General features: G+C 46.2%; 1 protein-coding gene across 1 annotated transcript in view; it reads right to left on the bottom strand.

The window, feature by feature from the left end:
- Positions 1-18,063, bottom strand: part of LOC115396417 (Golgi-associated kinase 1A-like) — a 42,947-nt gene extending 24,884 nt beyond the window's left edge. The window contains exon 1 of the mRNA XM_030102294.1: positions 17,955-18,063. Coding sequence (XP_029958154.1) covers positions 17,955-17,957 — 3 coding nt within the window. The 5' untranslated portion in view covers positions 17,958-18,063. The remainder of the gene's footprint in view (positions 1-17,954) is intronic.
- Between the last annotated feature and the right edge of the window lie 5,644 nt (positions 18,064-23,707).

Raw genomic sequence — 23,707 nt, 5'->3', positions numbered from 1 at the left:
TTGTTAACAGATCTTTCACCTTTTCATCCGCCCATTTCCTACACATCCTGTATCTCAAGGAGAGTTACACAGGCTGGAAAATATGTCGGCTGATAGAGAGAGTGTAAAGAGAGACAAGCTGAGATAGAGAGTGAATTACAGCAGAAGATAAACGCGTTCTTCTGCTTCAAGAGTGACCTTCTGTCCCGCAGTCACCTTCTCCTCTGCCTGCAGAGGAGCTGAATTATCCTGGAACATCTGCTGAAGCATAATAATGAAGCGAGACGCCCGCCTTCCTTCACCTCTGGGCGGGCCATGCTGCCATTCCAACACGAGAGAACCTCCATGCTGCGTGGAGAACGAGAGCAACATATCTGACCTCCACATCATAGAAACCGGTCTGATGACAGGAGCCAGGAGCCTCACTCGTCACGCTCATATCACGACCTTTCACTGAAACATCAGACAGAGACGCTTCCTATTGACGAACACTGTATGTTAATTAAAAAAACACCTTTTAGACGACAGATGTAAATGTGGCCTTTGAGTTCCTTCAGAGGAGATACTGTGATTCCAGTGAAGACGGTCGACATGTTTTATTCAAAGCTTCACCAAACACTGATTCACAGTCTGTGTGACGGAACAACCCCATCTCTCAAAAGGTTGGAGTGATGTCTAAACCTGAGAAGACAACCGGATGTGGTGCAGTGGTTCACACTCTCTGCTCACACCATGAAAATCCCAGATCGAGTCCAGGCATGGTGTCTTGATTTAGTCCAAATCCCTGTGTGTGGGGGCAAACTGGCAGCTCAGAACTCTTCCTAGAGTGTGTGTGTGTGTGTGTGTGTGTGTGTGTGTGTGTGTGTGTGTGTGTGTGTGTGTGTGTGTGTGTGTGTGTGTGTGTGAGTGTGTGTGTGTGTGGATTTGTCTGATTTGTCCAGGCTGGACCTCGTGTTCACACACCGTCAGCTGGGTTTGGCTCCAGCCACAAACACCCGAGTAGACAAATCCACTGCAGGAACAGAAAACAGGCACAAATGACAATGTGACTTCATGCAGGGTCGAAGACAATCAGCCAAAAACATCACATGAAAAATGAAAAAAGGCATACGTTGACTTAAGTTTGCTCGAAAAGAATAATTTCTTTATAAAAATGAGTTGCTTAACATGATTTTTATGAGCTGCTGTTGCTTTGCATCACTTTTTATTTCCTGGTGTGTCTGGAAATCATGATTAATGTTTTCTCATTTTTACATTCAGTAAATAAGTATTGGCCCGAATGTTAGACGATGTTTTTTTCCAGAAATTGCATCCTCAAAAGTGGGGTCGTGTTATAATCGTGGACTTACGGTAGATGGTCAATACGCATCCGCGCCGCTTGATGGAGCCAAAGTATCACTGACCAGAGAGCGAGTGGAGCGATGAAATGAGGTCAAATGATCTGATGAAAAATGGCGGATCATCTGGAACAACGGGGCTCGAACGCTGGACAACTGAGCAAACAACAGAGGCGAAGTTATGATACCAACTTTAAACTGATGGTGATCAACACAGCAGAGTCATCAAACTACTGCCAAGCCGCCAGGAGATCTGGTGGAGCAGAGCCTCGTTCTTATTGGAGAGCACAGAAAAAACGCCTACAGATGCTAACGCTTTGAGAAAAGCTTTCCGTGGTCCCAAGAATGATGCCTCAGAGAGATTGATAGAAGGGTGAGTGAAAACGCCACTGAAAGACGGAAAGACGGAATGTCCACCACCAGAGCCATGATTCAGCTGAAGGCACTGGAAAGTTATTTACATCATTTATGCAGTTTTGACCCCTTGAGGCTTCTTATTTGTTGCTTATTGTTTCTTATTTTGAGAAAGAGAATATATTTTTTATTCAATACTCTAGTAATATTTTTTCATTTTATATCTCGTGAAATGTTATCTCAGTTGTGAGTTTTGAGTTTATAATAATTGTATAATAAAAAGTTGTTTTACGAGTGACCTGTCTTCAGCATTTTTTTTTTCACAAAATGATCTTTGAAAAATAGGGGTTGTGTTATAATCGGAGTCGTCTTATATTCGGGCCAATACGGTAAATAAAAACCTTCTTCTTCCACATAGTGAAAGACTATTGCTAGCTCAGCTAGTCAAGGTGCTAGACAAAGCAAAAATGCAATAATGGCCATGAATGTGAAAAATGTGTCGCGCCCTGTGCCCCTGCTGCCTGATGGGGGCGCTCGGGTCCTGTCTTGTGTTTGTCTGCTCTCATGTTCTCCTGCCTCCCTCGTTACCACCCTAATGTGTGGCACCTGTGTCCGCCCCCTATTTAAGTCTGGCTCTCCTTGTGTGTCGTGTCGGCTCCTTGTGGGTCTGTCTGTGTGCTTCCGTGTCCCTGCATGTCTGCTCAGCTCAGCCTTCCTGAATCCTGCGTTCCTGTATCCCTGCAGTCCCGTTCCTGTTTCCCGCAATAAAGAACTTTTTGAACTCCGCCGGGCTGCCTGCGTGTGGGTCCTTCCACCTCGCACCGTGACAAAATGAGACCATTTTAGATGTAATAAAGCCGGGAATAATGACAGCAAACTTGATTTGATTCAGGGTTTTCCGGTTACACCTTGAGGGTCGGTCAAGCGGAGCAACAGGGCCACATGTGGCCCCCGAGCCTTATGACCCCCATCACTGGCTCAGAATGTGACTGGAGAGTGTTCTGAACTAATGCTTCTTCCCAATATTATAACAGCAGATCAGATATTCAGAGTGAGTTGCAGCAGTGAGTCTGTGCTGGAGCTGTTGATTTAATCCAAATGCACAGAGATCAGTGGAGAACCTGGACCCAGACTGGTTCAACATCATCCTGCTGAACTATAAAGGCCTCAGAGACGGGTCCTCTGTCTCTGTGGAGCCCAGGACATGGCGTCCTTCCAGGAAGAATTTAAAATGTAGATCCATCTGACCACAGAAGCATTTCCCGTTTCCCCTCACGGCTTCACATATGGTTTCTTGCATGCAGGACACAGCTTTTACTCGCATCTGAGAATTTCAGGAGGAAATAAGTGAATCCACGCTGCAGTTTCCAGCACAGAAACACTGAACACAGAATCCGACTTGGCAGCACAGGAACTCCTCCACACTCATGCCCATGAACGCCATCAGGCATGTGGGGCAGAGAGAAGCCGGGCATCTCCACTCTGCCTGTCCGGAATGGTTTTCCAGATGTGTTTGAAGGTTGTGAGCTCCACTGACGCTGGGTGTTACTGGGTTGTCTAAAGTGAGGCTGTGCTGCCTACAAACAGCCAGATGCTACTTTTTGATTGTGTGAATTCTTTTGTGACGTATTGAGATTTCATGTTCCAGTCTGATCTTCTATTCCTGCCACGTCTCTGTTCCCAGGGCCTCGCAGCAGCCTCCCCTCTCCTCTCCATAATGACCACCGTTAGCTGTTATCTCAGGCAATAAACACTGTAATGTGCAATAAAAAAGAACGGCTGAAAGTATGAAACGTGGACCACTTGACGAGACCCAAAACACCGTCCAGAGTCTGAAATGAGCTCGACAGCGTCCAACACTGCTGAAGAGCAACACCAGCGTGGATGTTTTCATTCTGTTATTCACAAGCGTGTTAATGACTGTGTGGTTTCTTCATTATGTTCCAGTTCAGAGCCCATATTCTCTCACAGTACTGCTAAATATGATGAAAAGCGCTGGAGTGGATCCAGACGGTTTTAGCAGCGACTACAGAACTGGATGTTGTTCTGCCACTGATGCAACAGTCGCCATCCATTAGCAGCAGCTAAAGCCACTCCGGGCAACGGCGACAGTCACACTGATGACAGAAACACGATTATCGATGTTTTCCCAGAATTCTTGGGCACCTTCACCACTGGAATCACTGCTTCATCCTTCCAGCTTGAATAAAACATGAATGTTGACAGAATTCAGCTCGATAAGCTGTAAACAAACGTGTAATTGTAAGTTTGTAAAAACAAGTCGTCCACCACTGTGGTTGCAGGACGCCTGCATTTGGGTGGTCTTCAGGTTTTACACACCACTAGTTAACTCCAGCACCGCGGGTCGGTGGGAGAGCAGGAGCGTCTCATAAAGTGAAGCAGGAGGCGAATGCAGCGGAGCTGTTAAAGCTGTGGAGCCTCTGAGCAGCGAGAAGAATGCAACCTGCCACAGGTTTAAAAGACGCGGCCAGCAGAGACAGTGTGCTGCTGCATTTACGCTCTGCAAAGTTCAGAGTGTTCTTAGCTGGAGAAATATCATGAGTGTTTACAGAGTCACACGAAAAGCTGTTCGTCACTCAGTTTAGCAGAAATGTGAGCAGCTGCTGATTGAACTTGAGGACGTTTTTTGAAACAATAAGAGGTTTTCTAATGGATGAGGTGCACATTAAAGAGGATAAAAACACATAACCTATTGTTCAAATGGCTCTCATTTGCTAGGATTTGTCTGCTGAAAGTAACTCCAGCCTTTGCTTCTGTCATGTATGAACAGTCTGATGTTATTGTGATCGTCCTTTATAAAGAACCGTCTGCTGCCGTTTGCATGTTGTTCGTCCAAAACGAGCCGGCCAGCTACACTGCTCAGTTAATGTCGGAACTTCTTTTCTCTTTGATCTCGGTCAGTGCGTTATTTTCTTTCTTTGGTTTATTAACTGTCCTCTTAAGCTTGAGCAGGGAACACACCACCAGCCACGTCTTCCATCCTGCTGATTCATTTAAGCTTTGTGTCCCCTTTTTTTTTTTCTGACTCGACTCTAAAACATTCTGTTCATTTCAAAACAGGCCGTCCTGTGAAAAATAAAGCCCGAGTGTCTGCCCGACTGTTGCCCATTTTCCAAAGGCGGCCTCATAATAAAACACACACCGCAGGCAGGCAGCCACAAAACATCTTTTTCTGTTCTGAGTCCCAAACCAATCTCACCTTGAAATGAGAAAGCTTTGTTAAAAGGCTTTGTTGTGATTGAATGAACTTGATTTTCCTCCTCCCCCCCCCTTTGGCAAAGGAATAAAGAATGCAGTGCTTTATATTCTCCATCTCCCAGACATCAGATCAGCGCTCTGAAAGTAATTACTCCGTGGCAGAGAAATCCTCCCTCCATATGGCTGCACATTCCTTTCTCCTCGGACGGCGCTGCAGCGGCAGAGGCAGCGTTTCCTGAGAGCAGACGATAACCAGGGCTGACATTCCAAAATCACACCAAATCGCCACATCACACACACTTCAAGTCCACCAAAAATGGCAACTCCGTGGAAGGTTCTGTCAGATATTCCATCATTTGTCTGAAAGGAAAAACTTAATACGACTGCAAAGAAAACCCTGCTGTTGAGTTTATCTGAGTGCTGATTTTTTTTCTAAATATAGTCAACTAGATGCAAAAATCTATCAGTAAAATGTGAGATTTTTTCAGTAGGTCAAAGCTTTCAAAGTAGAGCTAATATAGTGCAAATGTATTGCAATGAAAAAGATGAAAGACTGAAGCGGCCACGAGGTTTGGATGAACAGTTCGGTGAGCGCCGTCACACTGAGCCTTTACAGAACTGGGACTGATTCATGGATTCTGCTGTTTCCACCTGGTTCAACTCCACAGAGCTTTCATAATCATGTCTATTATTCAGAAAAAAAATCAATCTGCACAGAGAAGAGAGACAGGATGTTAAATCACGACAGGCATAGAAGAATACAGTTATTGTTCAAACTGCATGCGTTGAATACGCACTTTTTAATATTCAACATTATTTCATATCTGAAAAAAGACACAAAAATGGATGGATGGATGGATGGATGAATGGAGGATGGATAGATGGATGGATGATGGATGGATGGATGGATGGATGAATGTATAGATGGGTGAATGGATAGATGGATGATGGATAAATGGATGGATGCATGGATGGATGGATGGATGATGGATAGATGGATGGGTGAATGGCTGATATGTGGATGAATGGATTATGGATGGATGGATGAATGGATGGATGTGAATGGATTATGGATGGATGGATGGATGGATGATATATGATGAATGGATGGATGGATGGTTGATACATGGATGAATGGATTATGGATGGATGATGGATGGATGGATGGATGGATGGATGGATGGATGGATGGACGGATGGATGGATGATAGATGATGGATTATGGATGGATGGATGACATATGATGGATGGATGGATGGATGAATGTATGGATTATGGATGGATGGATGGATGGATGGATGGATGGATGAATGGATGGATGTGAATGGATTATGGATGGATGGATGGATGGATGGATGATATATGATGAATGGATGGATGGATGGTTGATACATGGATGAATGGATTATGGATGGATGGATGGATGGATGGATGGATGACATATGATGGATGGATGGATGGATGAATGTATGGATTATGGATGGATGGATGGATGGATGATGGATGGATGAACTTGTCCCTCATCAGAAGTCGTCCTCGTGCAGCGCTCCTCCAGACTTCTCTTTCGTTCGGACACTGAATCATTCAGAAATGAGGCGAAACTAAAGAATCAGGTTTGATGCGCTGAACAGAAACTTTCCCAGCAGACAGAAAACAACAACACTGTCACACTCTCACCACCGTACACGGTGCAGGCCTGTTGTTGGCCGTGTAATCAACCCTCGCGGTGCGCTGCCAGGTTGTCATGGAAACAGAAAAGGCCGTCCAGCATTGTTTTTCTGTGCAGCTTCCGCAGCTCCCTGCCAGCTGACACCAGGTCTCCAGAACCCACCTCTGACTGAACGCTGTACTTCCTGGTGGTAGTGACATGTGGGTGAGGAGGGCCACGTCAAAATACCTTAAATCTGAACAAAAGAAACTCAAGAGAATCAGTGAAAGCAATGCTTTTTTTGCCATACTGAAGTTTACTAAAGTCAGCTCTCTATCTCATCTTCATAATATTTGACAGGCTTGTGTTTAGTCTTTTAACGAGGCAATGAGTCACATTCAGCAGAGCAAAGGAAAATATGGACTGCTTGAAATTCACCAGCAACGAGTTCTGACCTAAATCCAGCTACAAAAACAGCTGAACTCTTCCACTGCAGAAAGAACTAGAACTGGTGCAAGCTTTAAGGAGATAAAAACCGGGACCGCTGTGACGGTCCAGATCCATCCAGCCTCTGAACTGCTTCAACCAACTTTGATTTAACTTTGCATCATGAAGCTCGGGATAGATCATCAATACCCCAACATCACATGTTCTCCATTGTTAATGTTTAGATTGTGTTTTTCTCTGTGTTTTCCATTGTAAGATGGTAAGCTCCAGTCTGTTACAGCCCTGTGAAGCTAATGCTAACGCTAACAGCCACCTGAGGAGACAGTGAGGAGCTGCGACCTGAATAAGTGCATTTACAGGGTCATGTTACTGCATAGCGTTTTATTTCACCACACTGGTAGACACCCACAGCGAGAAAAGTTGTTTTTAACTGTAAAAACATTTTACATTTACAGCAGTAAAAAACTCGCTGCGATCTTTCCTGTAGCGTGTTGTTCTTGTTCACAGCTATAAAATCTGACCCACAGAGGAGGTGGATGGGGTTTGCAGCTCGTGACCTACTCTGAGAAACACCCCGGGAGAACCGGTACAAGTTGGATCAGGATAAATATTTCAGTGAGGAAGTTTTGTACAGACAGGCACCCTGACAGTTTGGATTGAGGACAGAATCCTTCACCCTCAGGTAGAAGCTTCTCCACACTGCTTTCTCTTCTTCTTCTGCCACTCCTCCATTCTGCCTCTGATCACTTCTCTCCGTCCTCCTTTGACTTTACTTTTCTAAAGCCCAGCAGACACGACTCTTCAAGCTGCCATTTTTATTGCATGGCAACCTATGCGAGGCAGGAAAACCTTACTCAGCACAGGTTTTACAAGGCTGCCTTGTTTTGACTGAAGGCTCTGGAAAGGTCAGGGTAACACGGCAAACCCATCGGGCATCATAAAGCCGACGGCGATCAGCACAGAGCTGTGATAACACACACTGTCTTTCTGCTGGTTCCTTCCCAGAACTCTCACTCTCTAACTCTTCCCTCGCCCACGACTCCCTGTACTCCAGCAACAAGTGACTGCGTTCATCGCCGCCGTCCGTCCACACACGGGCCGCCTCCGCACCGAGACCGGCAGCAGATGGCCGTGTGGACGGGGTCCCTCTCGGATTTGTGCTCGCAACTGACGGAGTGGGCGGCAAAGCGCCTCTGAAGTCCCTGTGACAGCTCTGAAAGCCCCCTCACTGTTTCCTGTCCACTCTCACGGCTCTGTGAAACTAATCCAGCAAAACTCCCAAAACCTTTTCTTCTTCACACAGAAGCAGCAAACTACAAGATTCCATTATAACAACACTTAATTCAGCTCAATTCAGTTCTACAGCTTCAAGTACAGGGGAAAAAAAACCCTGAAACAGGGAGAAAACTGCAGAACCAGACTCAGGAGACTTTCTGCAGAACCAGACCCGGCTGGTATTGAAGCGTCTCCGGCTGAGGAAATGCATCTTCCCACAGTAACAGAAGATTCTCTGCTGAAGGCTGAGCTGGTTCTCGCCTCCGTTTCATTAGAAGTGAACATGAAACTATAAACGCTTTCAGAGGTAATCAGTCACATTACACATTCTACGTCTTCACACTATTTCCACACAGCTTCATCTCTGACAGAAACCTCATATTCTGTATTTATGAAGGGAAAATACAGGTGAAATGGATAGTGTGTGTTATTTTTACTGTCAGATACATTAGACCATCTTCCAAGGAATTACTATGGAAAAAAAATCTCTCTCTTTTTTTTTTTTTTTAATTCTCACAATTCCCTTGGTGGTTTGGTGGGCCCGATTGGAGGCTCTTAAGGGCCAATTTTTGCCCATAGTTCTTATGTTTGACTAGCCTCGTAAACCAGCCCCGCCCACTACTCATCCACATTTGGATTTGGATTTGGGCTCAGTCTGGATAGGAGCCCATTGAAACTTCTTGCAGGGGGTGTCGGGTACTCCTTTGACTGACAGCGCACTTCAGCCAATCAGCGCTTCAAAACAAATACGTCATCAAAATGCGTTCGCTTCTCTAAGGGTTAGCATTAGCTCATTAGCTCTAGCTTCCTTACATGCAAAGACACGCAAAAACGTCTTTTCCTGTTAGAAACTCACCAGGCGCAGACTCTTGCTCTTGCTTGATTGTTGTAATACTTGGTATTTTGGCTGTAACTTTACTTATTGCAGCTTTCAGACAATGGTTAAAGTTAAAGTCCGTCATCTCTGCTACACGCAGCGATAGCATCACTTCCGGTTTAGCCACCGGAATTCGCCAAAAAAATGTGAAAACAAAAAGCGGCAACGCTGATTGGCTCGGTCGTTTCAGACCGAGTGAAATCCCCTTCTGTGGGCTCCTACCCAGACTGAGCCCAACTCCAAAATCCAAACGGGATGAGGAGTGGGCGGGGCTGGTTTACGAGGCAAATGTTTGACACCACTACTTTTGAAGATCAGGCCCAGTGTGCCGATCTCTCAAATGGGTGACGGTCTTGCAAATGTGCTCACAAAGCATTTTTCATTCCTTAGCAGTTTTACGGTTCAAGTTTAAGTCTGAATAAGCCTCACGTCCAGGAGAATACGGCCCTCATCAAATAGTCACTGGCAGAGGGGCGGCTTGTTTTTCTCAACACTGAAAACGTTTCTTAATAAGCTTCTGGTTTGAAACCGACATCCACTGATGGACACTTTTAAAAACGTTACAGTTTTGTGACGGCTTGGTGATGATGTGGTGAAACTCTTCAGAAGACCAAAGCTACACTGCTCAGGGTTCTGTGAAAAGAACCACAACATGCTGAGAGGTTCTGAATGCTGTCATTCAAGCTGCAGATGGGGATTTCCTTCATGAGTCCAAACCTTCACATGAACGTCTCTGGCCTCCAGCAGAGGAAATGCACGGTATGAAAAACTGTAGCAGTGGGAAGGAGGTCAGTTTTAATTTATTGGCCAATTTACTCCTAAAGGTTTAAGTTGTACGTGACAGGAGTAATCATCCATCGATCTGCAACCTCTTCCACTCACACGGAGCTGAAGGAGAGCGGAGCTATTCCACTTCGTACTGGGAAAATGGAAACGGGGTCGGTCAACGCTAAACTTCATCTGATCCCCGTGTTCTAACATTGAGGTTTCGAAGTGCTAACCACTGCACCACTGCACCACCACAAGGTACTTATAAAAATCCTCACTTTATTTGTGTAACACACCTCTCTGCTCTGCAGCGACCCGCTGTCTCCACTGCCAGGGTTCTGTTCTGCTCAGCAGTGAAGTCCAGTCTCCACAGCAGCAAAACTGCTCATCAAGGCCTTTCTGTAATGACCTGCAACTTCTGCTGCACCCACACCTCCTCTCTGCAGGACCCGATGTCTCCACAGCCTCCTCTCTGTCTTCCTGATGTCTCCACAGCCTCCTCTCTGTCTTCCTGATGTCTCCACAGCCTCCTCTCTGCTCCTCGGTCCACAGTAGACTCTCGGCTCAGCTTTTGTCTCCTCACTGTTCCTGATTGAGTGTGAAGACACTCAGGCACAGAGAGCAAACTGACAACATCAGCTCTTTAACACAGTGACTGAAAGTGAATCTCTGCAGCCCGTTGAAAAACCCGTTTTGTTCAACACTCCTACAAACAGCAGCTACAAGCTGTAATTTCAGCCTCTCATAGGTGACATCTCGCCTCCTCGCTGTACAGACCTAATCTATCCTGGCTGCAGACTGTAGGATGAAAACAAGCCGAGTCGCAGCGTATGATGTACCTGAGGCGATGAGAATAAAACATCATGAACCATCATCCTTTAACAGAGAAGAAACTAGTGAGAAATCCCCCCAAAAAAAGGAGAAGATCTGTAGGACGTTTCTGAGGCTTGTTCGGTATCATCTGATCAGTCTGCAGGACCAGACTGAAGACTGGACAACTTCCCATGTCCAAGAGTGAAAGACTGTTGAGAGAGAGAGAGAGAGACGCTGTTGCTGTGATTACTGACAGACTCGTCTGGCTCTTACTTCACAAAACTACAACCAGATTTCATTTGGGATCTTTTCTCATCACCGCTGAAATTCATGGAGGGAAGAAAAGTCTGAAAGATGGAGCAGACACAAGCAGACTGTGGCTGTAAAGAAGCCTGCTGCCAAGTACAGCTTCCCCCACACATGCTAATTTAATGGAGCGTGTTCTCTGGAAAGATAAATAAATAAAACCTCTTTTTTAACGACTGACTTATTGTGTTTCTTTTTAAACTTATAAATGACACAAAGGATTCAGTTTCCTAAGAGGAATTCATGATAACATCACACATCTCCTTTTAAATTGATCATCCGATCCTTTTTCTTTCTTTCTTATATAAACCTTTCTCGGCCGTCACTGAACCGCTGCAGCCTGGCAGGAAGGTCATTTGTCTACTTTTTCATATACTTTCAATTCTCATTTATCAATTATTTAGAATTTTGTTTTAAAAAGGAGCTTACAAAGACACTGTGTGCAATAAATTAATTCACAACTATAAATCTGAAGTTTCTCCTCCATGTTTGTTCTATAGAAACGAGGCTGGGTTGTAAATATTTCCAGTTCGAGGACACGAGTTCTCATCCTGTATAAGAAAGCTCAATAGAAGATAAGCTGTTGACTGAGAATGTAAGAAACTGAACTCCTGGGCCTTGTAGGCAAACGCTGGCTTCACAAGGACACGTACTTACATTTAACGTGTGAAACTCTTCAGCTGTTGCTTATTTCCCCAGTATTTAATGCTACTTTTGAATGAGTCTGTCAGGGAAAAGCTCATATGCCTCATTCACTACAGTACAAACATTTTCATGAGAAAACGCAAAACATTTGTAGTGTTTTGGGCGTCTCGGAAACAGAACTTTTCTAAAACGCTGCCACTGCTCATGAGCACCACGGCTGCAGTGAACAGTTGGACAGTAGATGGACAATAGGACCAATGTTGATATTTCAAAGAGCTGTGCAGCTTCAACACAGCGGCTCATTCTCACCTCCTGACACTTTTCTGTCCACTCCACTCAAATATTCTGAAAATTACGACCAAGAGAACTGTCTACAGTTCCAGCACGAGGGTGCAAAACTCCACAGATCAGTTTGGATATGATTTACTCCTAACATGGGAGGAAGAACTCTGAATTCACACCTGAACGCTGAGATCCAGAGGACAGTCGGGATCTGACTCTGCAGACGGGCTGAATCGTAAGGTGTCAGGTTTGGATGAAGCGATGCAGGATGAGGCAGAGAAACACTGCTGCAACACTGGAAATGGAAACTCCGAGTTCTTTTACAGTCAGCCTTCCGTCAGGTCAGGTTCAAGAGGAATTGTGTGTCAGAGGCCAAACGGAGGCATTTACTCTGGAGACGCTGCATTAGGCGGAATGTGAAGGAGTCACTCCGGGCGAAATTAGCAGCATTAATAATGATTTTCTTCCATTTAGGTCAGGTAGTGGAACAGAGTTGCTATTGTGCACGCTGGATTACTGCAGTCTTCGTTTTGGCCCTTCGGGCTGCCATCCAGCTGGAGCTGCCGTCCACTTATCACGTCCAGACTCAGTGTGTGAGCACAGCTCAACCCCTGCTGGGACGGTTAGATGGATATACTGCAAGAAACACAACCAATTCTCCAGTCTGAACGTTCTCATTAACTTCAAAGATTTACAGCACAAAGTTTTCAAAAGTTCACCAGCTCAGTGGTACTGAAGGAGGCTGGATGAGGATGTGAACAACTTTACCCTTCGTACACAATCAGATGTTTTACTGCTGATAATTTTGGTTGTGGCTATAAATCATTTTCCTTTGAGAACAAGCGCTGAGGCCCCAATTATACAACGGTTTCCAAGTGAAAATGTAAAAAGTTTGGGAGTGTTCTCTTGGTCCACTTGCACAAACGAGGGAAAATGTAACTTTTCTGAATCACAGCTGCTGCTCATGGGCTCAATGTCTCCTGGTCCTGGTCCTGGTTCCTGCCATATTCTCCTGGACTTGGTAGTTCTAGAATTGACAGTCACCGTAAAAACAGTCCAACTAGGTGTTCCGTCCATATGAATGTCCGTGTTCTCCACTGTTAATGTTTAGAGTGTGTTGTTCTCTGCAGTGTCTGTGTGTGGTTTCATTACTAAAACAACCAACAGCACCAACTAGTGGCCTGGTCTGCTAACTGCAATATTTTCAGGGTTTCTTGAATTTATGCGTAAACGGACACGGAAGACATGCAAACGCTAAAGTTTTATGAAACAAAAACACAAAAACATTTCACCTAAGACATTTAAGAGTGTCCTGTCTGCTGGTATTTTATCAGACGGTGATAAAACTGAGTCTTTCTTCATTGGGAGAACATCCACTTCATCCAAAACCAAGATTTTCTCTAAAAACATCGACAGCTCCTCGGTTTCACTGTCCCCCAGGTGTTAGAGTCTGGGTGCCGTCCTCCACATTATCTCAGCTGGCTCTCCTTCCTCTTCTTGGTTTTAGTTGTTTCCCTCCAGATTAGTGACCATCCGGACTGATCCTCACTCTGCTCTGACAGCTCTGCTCACATCTCACAGCAACGCAACAACAAAAGAAGAGCCTTATTTCCAGCACTGCTTTGTGACGCTGTAATTATTGTGCACTCCGCCGGTCCTTTCTGAGGCTTGTTTGACAGTTTTTAATAAAAAGTGGCGCTCGCAGCTGGTTTTCATGAAGCTGCAGCGAGACGGACACGAGACGCCCGCTGCTCCAGAACACCGGCTTCTCTTCCTGAAGGGACGGGCGAGTGCAGCTCAGTCAGCACGGCGGGGAAAGTGTTTTTCTTTCTCCCTCCCTCCCTCTCAGGACGCAGGAACAGGAAAGCCCAGCCGAGGACACCACGAGCCGGCGGTCCCTGGTGTTTTACATACAAAGGACGACTGTGCTGCAGCGCTGGACGGGTTCTGTGTGGACAGGACGGAAATCCTGAAGGTGGACCACGAGACGGGACGAGACGGGATGGAACAAGAGGAGACGGGACGAGACAAGAGGAGACTGGACGGGATGAGATGGGACAAGACAAGGCGAGACGGGATGGGACAGGATGAGACGGGACAAGGCAAGAGGAGATGGGACAGGACAACACGAGATAGGATGGGACAAGACAAGACGAGTCAGAACAGGACGAGACAGGATGGGAAAAGAGGAGATGGGATAGGATGAGATGGGACAAGAAAATGCGAGACGGGACAAGACAAAAGACGATGGAACGGGACAGGACGAGACGGGATGGGACAGCATGGGACAAGACAAGGTGAGACGGACGGGATGAGATGGGACAAGACAGGATGGGACAAGATGAGATGGCACGGGATGGGAGAGGACGAGACAAGAGAAGACAGGAGGGGACGAGATGAGCTGGGACAGCACGGGACGGGACGGGACGGGACGAGAAGAGACGGGACTGAATGAGACGTAGCGGGACGAGCGGAGGAGAGTGGCGGTCTCTCCTGGTCTCCAGGCAGTCTCTCTGCTCTGCTCTGCATGTGGAACCAATTAGAAACGTGAGACTGGAGACTCCCTGAAAGACGCCAATCAGCAGATAGCGACCCGCCGTCCCACATGCCAAACAAACTTTGTTCAAGGTTCACCCTCTTCAAACAAACTTCAGTGACTGTCAGACAATGTCAAGTTCAAACCTTTGTATAGCTTCCCTGCCATGCCTGACTTGTTTTCCTCCACCTCACATTGTTCTGAGATGTCGAACACACTGCAGCTGAATGTCCGCATGCAGCCGGATTTCCCCGTGAAATAGTGAAATACAGCCATGACAACCTTTAAAGGTGCTGTAGGCAGGATTACCTTCGCAAGATGGCGATTTGACCCATCCAAGATGGCGATTTGAAACCGGGAGTCGTGCCCACCTTGGGGTACCGAGCAGGGCCGGCAGTGTCACGGCTGCCTGCGCCGGCGGGTTGATTCACCTGTGACCTTTTCACGGCGGGCCTGGGGTCAAAGCCTTTTTTTTAAGAATTCCAGTAAACAGATGGTGTCCTCCGTGGTGTTTTGATGATGTTATGTCCGACAGGGCAGGTAAATATAGCCTGGACTTCCTCATGCGTGCTCACGAGAAGAAGAGCTTTGAAGCGCCATGCCTCGACCAATCAGGATAGAGCCTCATGGACTCTTCTGATTGGTCAAAAATACCTGGAGCGGTCGAGAATCCTTTTCAGCTCAGAACAGAGACAGATGGAAACGCTGCGCCCTCGCGGTAGTGCAATTATTACTCCTAAAGGATTATCAATGGATACTCTGACATTTAATCCAAAGAAAACACAGAAAAATTAGCACTGACGAGCAAAATCCTGCCTACAGCACCTTTAAATGTAAACCTAGAAGTTGTTAAGTGCTGTGGTGCAGAGCGTTCATGATGGAAACCTTTATATTTTCACATAAACCAAAGAATTACTGCAGAAAATGGCTCCAATTTCAACATAAAACCAACTTCAATGAAAAAAATCTGCTACGATAAACAGTGAAATGTTGGAAAAGCTTCTCCTCTCGCTGTTTCTGTCTGCATGGATTCACAATCCGCCCCTGAGAGCATGACTTTGAGACCAGTTTGCCATCTATCACAGCAGCATCAGTGATATCTCAGCTCGGGTCTCACTGCTGTGTTGCATCTGCTATTCTTAAGAAAGTTGTAGAGAAAAAAAAGTTTTCTTTGAAATTAGCACCATTGGATTGGTGGTTTGGTTTCCAGACCGGAGCCTCATGCGGGCCGGTTTGACCTGTGGGCATTATAATGGTTTGTTGGTTATTTCTGGTGTTCTTACTGTTGCTTTCATTTTTCACTGATCAGATAGCTACTGTCTTCTACTGGAAAACGTCTGGAAAGAAACTTGAAGGAAAAATTTCATAATCATCACTGACACACAGAAAACTTCAGTTTGCAGAGCTGCTCAGGAACGGCGTTGTGCTTCAAGATGGAAACGGCTGCTTTTCAAATTAGCATTGGTCCAGACCTTTTCTCGAGCAGCTCATTATTCCTGAACTTGATATTTCATCCTGCCAGCAATAAGACAGCTGTCCCACTGTAAGCACCATTAGCATTAGCATTAGCATTAGCATTAGCATGTACGTTCTGTGAAATTGCAGCGTCACATAAACGCAGCTTGTCCTCCATAACGGCTGCCTGCCGCTGACGGCTGCATTATGCTTCGTATTGTGACCATTACATTGACGCTGTGATGCTAGCAAGATGCTAACATTATGAAGAATGAGACAAACACAGCGACAGGACAAAACCAGTCCAGGTCCAGGGTTCTGGTCCCACACTAAAACTTTATAAAGCATGAACATTTAGAAAGGTGACATTGGGTTTTATGTGTTTTTCTAGAAATATACCAATAAATGAGAATGCTTTAAGAATTGGACACTTTCTTTTGAATTCCTGTGTTTCAGACTGATGTGTTTCTGGATCAGTTGGACTCTGAGCTGAGGTGAGTTTGACGTCCCTGTCGGATCAGATGAAGGTGTACCTAACGTGAGCCGCACGGCGCCGACAGCTCAGCTAATGCGTCACAACAAGACGACCAGAACACAGTCCCTGTGGTTACATGGTCACTTCACAGCCGGCCCGATCAAACTGCCCCATCTGCATGTGATCAGAATGATATTCATCAACAACATCTCCCTAATCAGTCTGTAGATCAATCCCAGAATGCTTTGCACTGAGACCACATCCAGCTTTCCTCAGAAGGAGTGATGTAGGCTTTCCCAATAAAAACCTATCTCTGATGTGATCCTGGAGTCTGTGGCTGACGCGTGTCTTCATCCAAAGAAAAAATGGCTCCCAGCGATGAACTTTTCACAGGTTTATTTACACAAAAATAAGATTCCATAACTCAAAAAGTTCTTTTCCATTTCCTATATTCACCTAGTCCGACATGGTACGGCTAAACGATCCTCAGTTACGGTCAAGGACACGGACACGGACACGGTCAGAAAACCGTGAGACTCCAGCCTCTCCTAGCGGCTCAGCACCGGAACTATGGCGTCACAACTAGGACAAACTTCTTAAAGCAAAAAGCGCAATATATTTATCCAACTAAAATTACTCCAAAAACATGAATTATGTGCTGTAATTCTCCAAAAGAAAACTATTAATAATCATTCAAATAAGAATTCAAAACACAATTTTCCCTGTTCCCATAACATCAAATCATGAACTCAATCTTTAACTTAAATATGTACATATGGCACTTACAAGTGAGGATGGATTTGTTGCATTTCTTTTTAAACTGAAAGAATAAAGAAACTTTCAGTTCATCCAGAGTCTGATCAGGAAAAGATGTTTGCCTTTCTGATTTCCTCCAAACAGCGTGGTGACATTAAGCCAGAGAGGTCACACATATGAACAGATCACCTTCAACCACATCAGATTCCTCAGACCGAGGTCCAACACCTGACAAGGAAACTTTCACTATCAGTCAAGATGAAGAAGTTGGTTGCATGTAGAAAGCTGTTGCATTATGGGTGTTTCTACCAATTCCCCCAGACAGCATGGCTTTCATTCTACTTTGTTTTCTTTGAAATTGTTTCTTGGTGTGGTGGTCCAGACTGGAGTCTCCCGCGGGCCGGTTTTGGCCCCCGGGCCATATGTTTGACATCATAAACACTTTCTCAACATTTAGACTGTGATGTGACTGATATTCAGTCGTTGCAACAATAAACTCACTCTGGATTTACACTTCCTCTTGATAAAGCAGGGTGAGCATGCTCAAAAGTATTTTTTATTGTAGAAGATGTTCTAAACAGTATTGTTTCTTAAAAATAACTATTAAAAGTTAAATTTGATTCCTCTCAAACGTGTCATTAAGAGACTTTAACCTACTTTTTTGTTGGCCCCTCAAAAAAAAAACAACTTTTTAGAGAAATTAAGCACAGAAAATTAGAGCTTTTTAAAAAGTACCGAGCAATGAAGTGTCAGCTCGTGCAGGGCAACAAAGCCTCTCTTACCATGGTTGTTGCCCCCGGGCGCGTGCATGCCCCTCCGGGCTCGGGGTGCCGGTCCTTCACGGTGCGGACATCTCCCGGGCGCGCGCCGTGGTCCTGAGGCTGCGGCGGCCGCGCGCGGCCCCCTCCCTCCGCGACCCCCACCCCCACCGAGAGATGACCTCCGCTAACTGTCGCGAGGATCCGCGCAGCCTGCAGACAGACGTCTGCATCGATCCGCGGCCGGCGCGCGCCTGGCTGCACTCCGGGGACGCGCGCGATGAAGGAGGAGTGAAACCTGACACCTGAAGCCACGAGAAGGAGAGAGAGAGAGAGGGAGAGAGAGAGAGAGAGAACAAGTCACTGCGGGGCTTTAGAACGTCTTCATGAGCTACTAGCACACAGAGAACACTGGTTCTGACCTACATCTAACTTTAAACCAGCTGCATGAAGTTTCCTCGTTTCCAAAAGGGACTTTTTCAAGCTACCTGCCTCTGTAGCGACTCCCTTAAACTTAAAATATATCTTAAAAGAAATAAATATTATCTTATTATTCTATGAGCATACCACACTCTTAGAAGGCACAGCCATTAAAATGGGGGAAAGAAGAAATGGGAAAAAACAAGATTTCAAAAGAACAGAATGAGTCAAATTTCTACAAGACAAGAAAAGTTAAAAATGACTTCTTAAAGAAAAAAAAATACTTAAAAAAAGCAAAATATGGTTAAGTCAGGTAAAATGTCAAAATGCTCTAAAAGCAAAACAAAGAAAAAATACTGAAAATGACAGATGAAACTTAAAATCTGATGCAAAGACATCAGTTTGTCATCTGAACAGAAATTGAAATTTCATAAATTCAATGTAAGATACAGTTTTTTGAATGGACATAAGAATTATACTGTATTTGATGCTTCACACGCTGTGTGAGTCCAGTTTTAAAGGATAAAAGGATAAAAGTGCTCCGTGGCTCCAGTTCTATTCGATTTGGTGGAAAGTTAAAAAAAAACAGGCTCGTTTGGCCCAAAACGTTGCAGAACTCTGAAGTAAACTTATCCCAGTTTATGAATTCCACTTTTCCACACTGACCCATCCTGTTTTTAGGATGAGGAGGTGAAGCCACATTACAGTGCCCCAGGGAGCTGGCAGGGGTCAGGGGTCATGCTCAGGGACCCTCAGTGGGGACCTGTGAGCTGGGCTGACTTCCGATCCCGAGTGGGAGCCGTTCAGACGGACAGATTCACTGAACCTAACAGCACAAACATGCAGATGTCGACTGACATGTTGGAAGGTTCTTCTGCAGGACGTTTGGTGCCACTAAAACCAGGGAATTCTGGGAAAACCCACATGGAGAGCACGAAGCTCCACAGAGGAAGCCTGGACAGATGTTCTCCCTGATCCTCCAGGACTGTGCTCAGATGGATCTGATCGGTGGATCGGTGGAGATCACCGGATTCCACAGGGACTCCAGGAGTGTTGAGGGGGGGCCGCTTCAGGACCCTCCCACACAGCGCTCTCTGGGGAAGTTTTTATTTTACTGCCTCCCTCCAGTGAGATGAAGTTTCCAGACATGCACAGAGCCAAACCGTCCGACCACATCTGGAACAGCAGCATGTTTGTAGGTCAGTGTGAAGCAGGGCGGAGGCATCATCGTGCTGGAGGGCTGCTGCGTTGTGTCTTGGGATAGAGTGAAAATTAGAGACCATTTTAGAAGCAGGCTGACGGGAACGTCACTGCTGTTTGCACTGTTACAATTTGATTTAATGTTGAAAATAAAAAAAGATTTACTGCCAGCGACATTTAGGAGTCTACACTTTAAAAGGCTGTTTCAAGATTTAAATATTGCCTTTAACGCATTTTCATGAACTTTTTCAAAGACAAAGCAGTGACTGATTTAATGTTTTCATCAGCATCTTTCAGAGAAGAACTCTGTTCCTGCTCGTGTCCCTCAAACTGGGTTGATCTGATTCTGGAGAAGGTTGAGGCTGCCATCTAGTGCTCAGAAAGGATATTACCTCTCCTGATCTGTCCTTCCCCTTCATCCCGTCTGTCACTGAAATGCCTGAAGTCCTGCAAATAGAAATACAAATTAGAGTGAGCTGAAGTCATTGCATTCTGAGTTTCCCCCACCTGGTGTGTGACGCTCAGCAGGAGCGCAGTAGAAAGTTCCCGGGGTGCTGGGAGGGTCTGGTGGGAGTGCGGCTGGGGCGCAGAGCTTCATCCTGGGCCGGAGGCTGGGGGCGGGATGCTCACGACGGAGTGTTCAGCACTTACTGGGACTCAGACCTTCTCAGGCTGGGACTCTACTGGTGCTTTTCATGGCAAGGGGAAAAAAAAAGACATTTTCTGTTGCTTGTGAAAAAGCAAAATACCTCACTGCATTTTCAAATCTGGGTAGAAGTTTCAACCTGGACCAGTGCATCTCTGAAGTACTTTGCATATAAGTGTGCCGCCTGTATAGCCAGTCTGCTGAAAATGTGAACGATGCAAGATACAAAGCATTCTGCACGGCATCATCAGCTTTGCCAGAACTATCACTGCCTCCAACGCGTGATGCTCGACACCAGCTCTGCAAAAGGTCAAACTACCAAGCAGCAATAAGGGGACATTGTCTGAATGGTATTGTGCACCCTCACCCACCGGTAGAGGAAGGCACATTGAAGTTGGGGACTGAACAGTGACCTGGGTGACTGAAAATCCTGCTCCTCAAAGTGTGAATGTGTGAATGTCAATTTGTGAGACATTTTTTGTTGCTAAAGGGAATGCTGATAAATAAAACATGTGAGTTTAGCACCACAGAATTTCTATTTTTTTCAATTTATATTTATTTAGATATATGGCTTCTGACCAAAAAAAAAAAAATTGCAGCATGTATTTCGGAGAACTTTTTACCTAAAGTCTGTAATGGTGCGTTCACACCGGACACGAATAGCGCGGCGCGATTCGCCCCTGGTTGGCCGCGTGTGCATTTTGTGACCCAACAGCGGCTGCCGCTGAATTCGCGTCTCTGCTGCCGGCGGTCTGCTTAATTGCTTGATAAAGCCCGACAACGTCGTCGTCGCGAGTCCAGGCGACGTGTCTGGATTCATAATATTTTGCAGAGGCGTTCAGAGCATGGTGAATTTCACCATTTACTCCAGGAGCTGCGCCGGGATGAAGGACGCTTTCAGCGGGACTTCCATCTCTCCCGGTCCAGTTTGACGAGCTGCTGTCCCGCATCGGCGCTCGCATTCCACCGGGGACCCGACCTCTCAGTAAACTCACTGTTTAACTAACAGTAAACACTGTTTCACCACAATCTCTTTACTCAGTTTACCCGGGAACCCGACCTCCTCAGTAATCTTCCTCCAAGCAAGCTCCTTTTTATTCATGTCCCGATAAAAATACGACGAAGGGAGCTCAGGGCGAGCGCAGACCGCTGTGATCAGTTTCTCATCCATTTCTGGTGTTTCCCGGGGGCTCCGGTCCGTCATAAATGACGTCATATAGAGCGGCTCTGTGATTGGTTCGCCGCGCGCGAATTCGCTCGAAAGTTCAACATTCCCAACTTTCAGCGGCGCGAGTAGAGCGGTTCGCGCGAGTAGGGCGGCGGAGCGGCCGCCGCTCAATTCGCTGAATTCGCGCCACGTGACCGCTCGCCGCTTCCTGGCCGCGCGAAAACTATATATTTTCTATGTAAATCGGCCGCTCTCGCCGCGCTATTCGCGTCTGGTGTGAACACACCATAAGGGTATATTCTAAACAAAAATGCATCTAAAGAGGAGTGGCCAGACATGGGAATGAAAATCATTTTCTAGCCACTTTTTCATGGTTCACCTTATGGCCTAATCTGTAAGTGCCAGTTGAGACTCTACTATGCAAAGTGAAAGCCATTTATCAACAACACCCAGAATCGCTGCCGGCTTCACTGGGCCCGAGCTTATCTAAGATGGACTGATGCAAAGTGGAAAAGTCTTCTGTGGTCTGACGGGTCCACATTTCAAACTGTTTTTGGAACGTCTGGTTGTCGAGTCCTCCGGACCAAAGAGGAAGAGAACCAGCCGGACTGTTCAAAGCCGGCATCTGTGATGGTCTGGGGGTGTACTCGTGCCCGAGGCATGGGTAACTGACACATCTGTGACGCCACCGTTAATGCTGAAAGGTACATACAGCTTTTGGAGCAACGTGTGTTGCCATCCAAGCAACGTCTTTTGGTAGCACTTTATAATACAGAGTAGCTTCCCTTCTCTTACAATGGCCCAGTTCACATGGGTGTTTTTCCAATCCGAATGTAAACAATCTTATTAAACGAGAGTGTATTCATGGACAGCATACAAAGCGATCCACGATGAATCCTCATTTACAAGGACCCTGGGTGAAGCGGATTATACAGCGTCCTGTGAAATGTCAATCAAGTCGGCATCAAGCCAAGTCGGCTTCGCGGGGGGGCTCTCAAGTGGCTGAGATGGCCGGTGCCAACTTGACTGTAAGCTGCTTACCAACTCGGCCCAAAGCCTCTTTTTATTGCGATTTGCACCGTATTTTCGTGCCGGCTGCGCCGCTGCTTCCCACATAGCGGATTTGGGCGGCCGGCTGGGCTGTGCAGCGCGCCGTGCTGCCCGGTTGGGAGACTGGAGGACAAACTGTGTGACTATGGTGACTGACAGGTTAGAGGTGGATGATGTACCTGGAGCTTCATGTTTGACTTTCTGTTTGAACCGAGTAGTTTAGCTACGAGCGCTCAGCGGCTGTCTGGTCATGTGACCGGTCCCCAAGGCATTCTGGGAATCGTAGTACAACAATGCCGGCTGCGCCATGACGATTTGCACAGTTTTTTTCGTGCCGGCTGCGCCGCTTCTCCTCACGTAGCAGGCAGGGGGCTGGAGGACAACCTGTGTGATTATGGTGACTGACAGGTTAGAGGTGGAGAATGTACCTGGAGCTTCATGTTTGATGTTCTGTTTGAACCAAGTAGCTTAGCTGCGAGCACGCAGCGCTAGCGCCTGTCTGGTCATGTGACCAGATCATGTGACCAGGTCGCCTGGTCAAACCAGACGCCCGCATTATGATTTTATTGTAATTGTATTGTATTGTATTGTAATGTTCTCCACCCCTGAAGTTGAATTCACTGACCTTTTTCTTCAGTGTCATACTTTAGAAGAAAAACGTCAGTGAATTCAAAGGGGGTGAATACTTTTGCAAGGCAGAACCCACAAATGCACTGTAAAAAATATCTTTTATTTTTCTAACAATGAAATACACACACTAATAAAATGTGCCAACTCCCCCAATTCTCGTGTACCTGTGTATATCAGTTTCATTTGAAAGTCAGAAGGATCGTGAGGCCCCGCTTTCACGGTCTGTACTCATACTGAAAATCAAGATCAAGTGAGCTTTTGCCCTTCTGCTCTACGGGAGGTTTCTGTCCTCCCTGAGCTCGCCTTTGGACACCTGCGTTACCGTTTGACAGGTGTACCGTTCATAATCTCTGCACCACAACCCGCCAGCATATTGTCCGCTTCCTCCACTCCCCGCTATTACATCCCCAAAGATGATCCAGACAGCGGCGTGACTTCAATGAATGAGGCTTTATTCTGGCATACATTTCCCATCATTCCCAGGGCGTAAACAGCGCCTACAAATACCCGACGTGTGCTGACGTCACCACCATGTGATCGACACCACACCCGCTCCGTGAAAACTCGCCCCCTTTCATGTCGTTTGCATCACTTTTGCCTGTGCAGGGGGGCGAGAAGATCGGGCCCCATCCTTCGCACAGCAACCGCTCTACATACTGAGCC

The sequence above is a fragment of the Salarias fasciatus genome, chromosome 11 (assembly GCF_902148845.1).
Source record: "Salarias fasciatus chromosome 11, fSalaFa1.1, whole genome shotgun sequence".
Taxonomy (NCBI): Eukaryota; Metazoa; Chordata; class Actinopteri; order Blenniiformes; family Blenniidae; genus Salarias; species Salarias fasciatus.
This window is presented reverse-complemented; position numbering and strand designations above follow the sequence as displayed.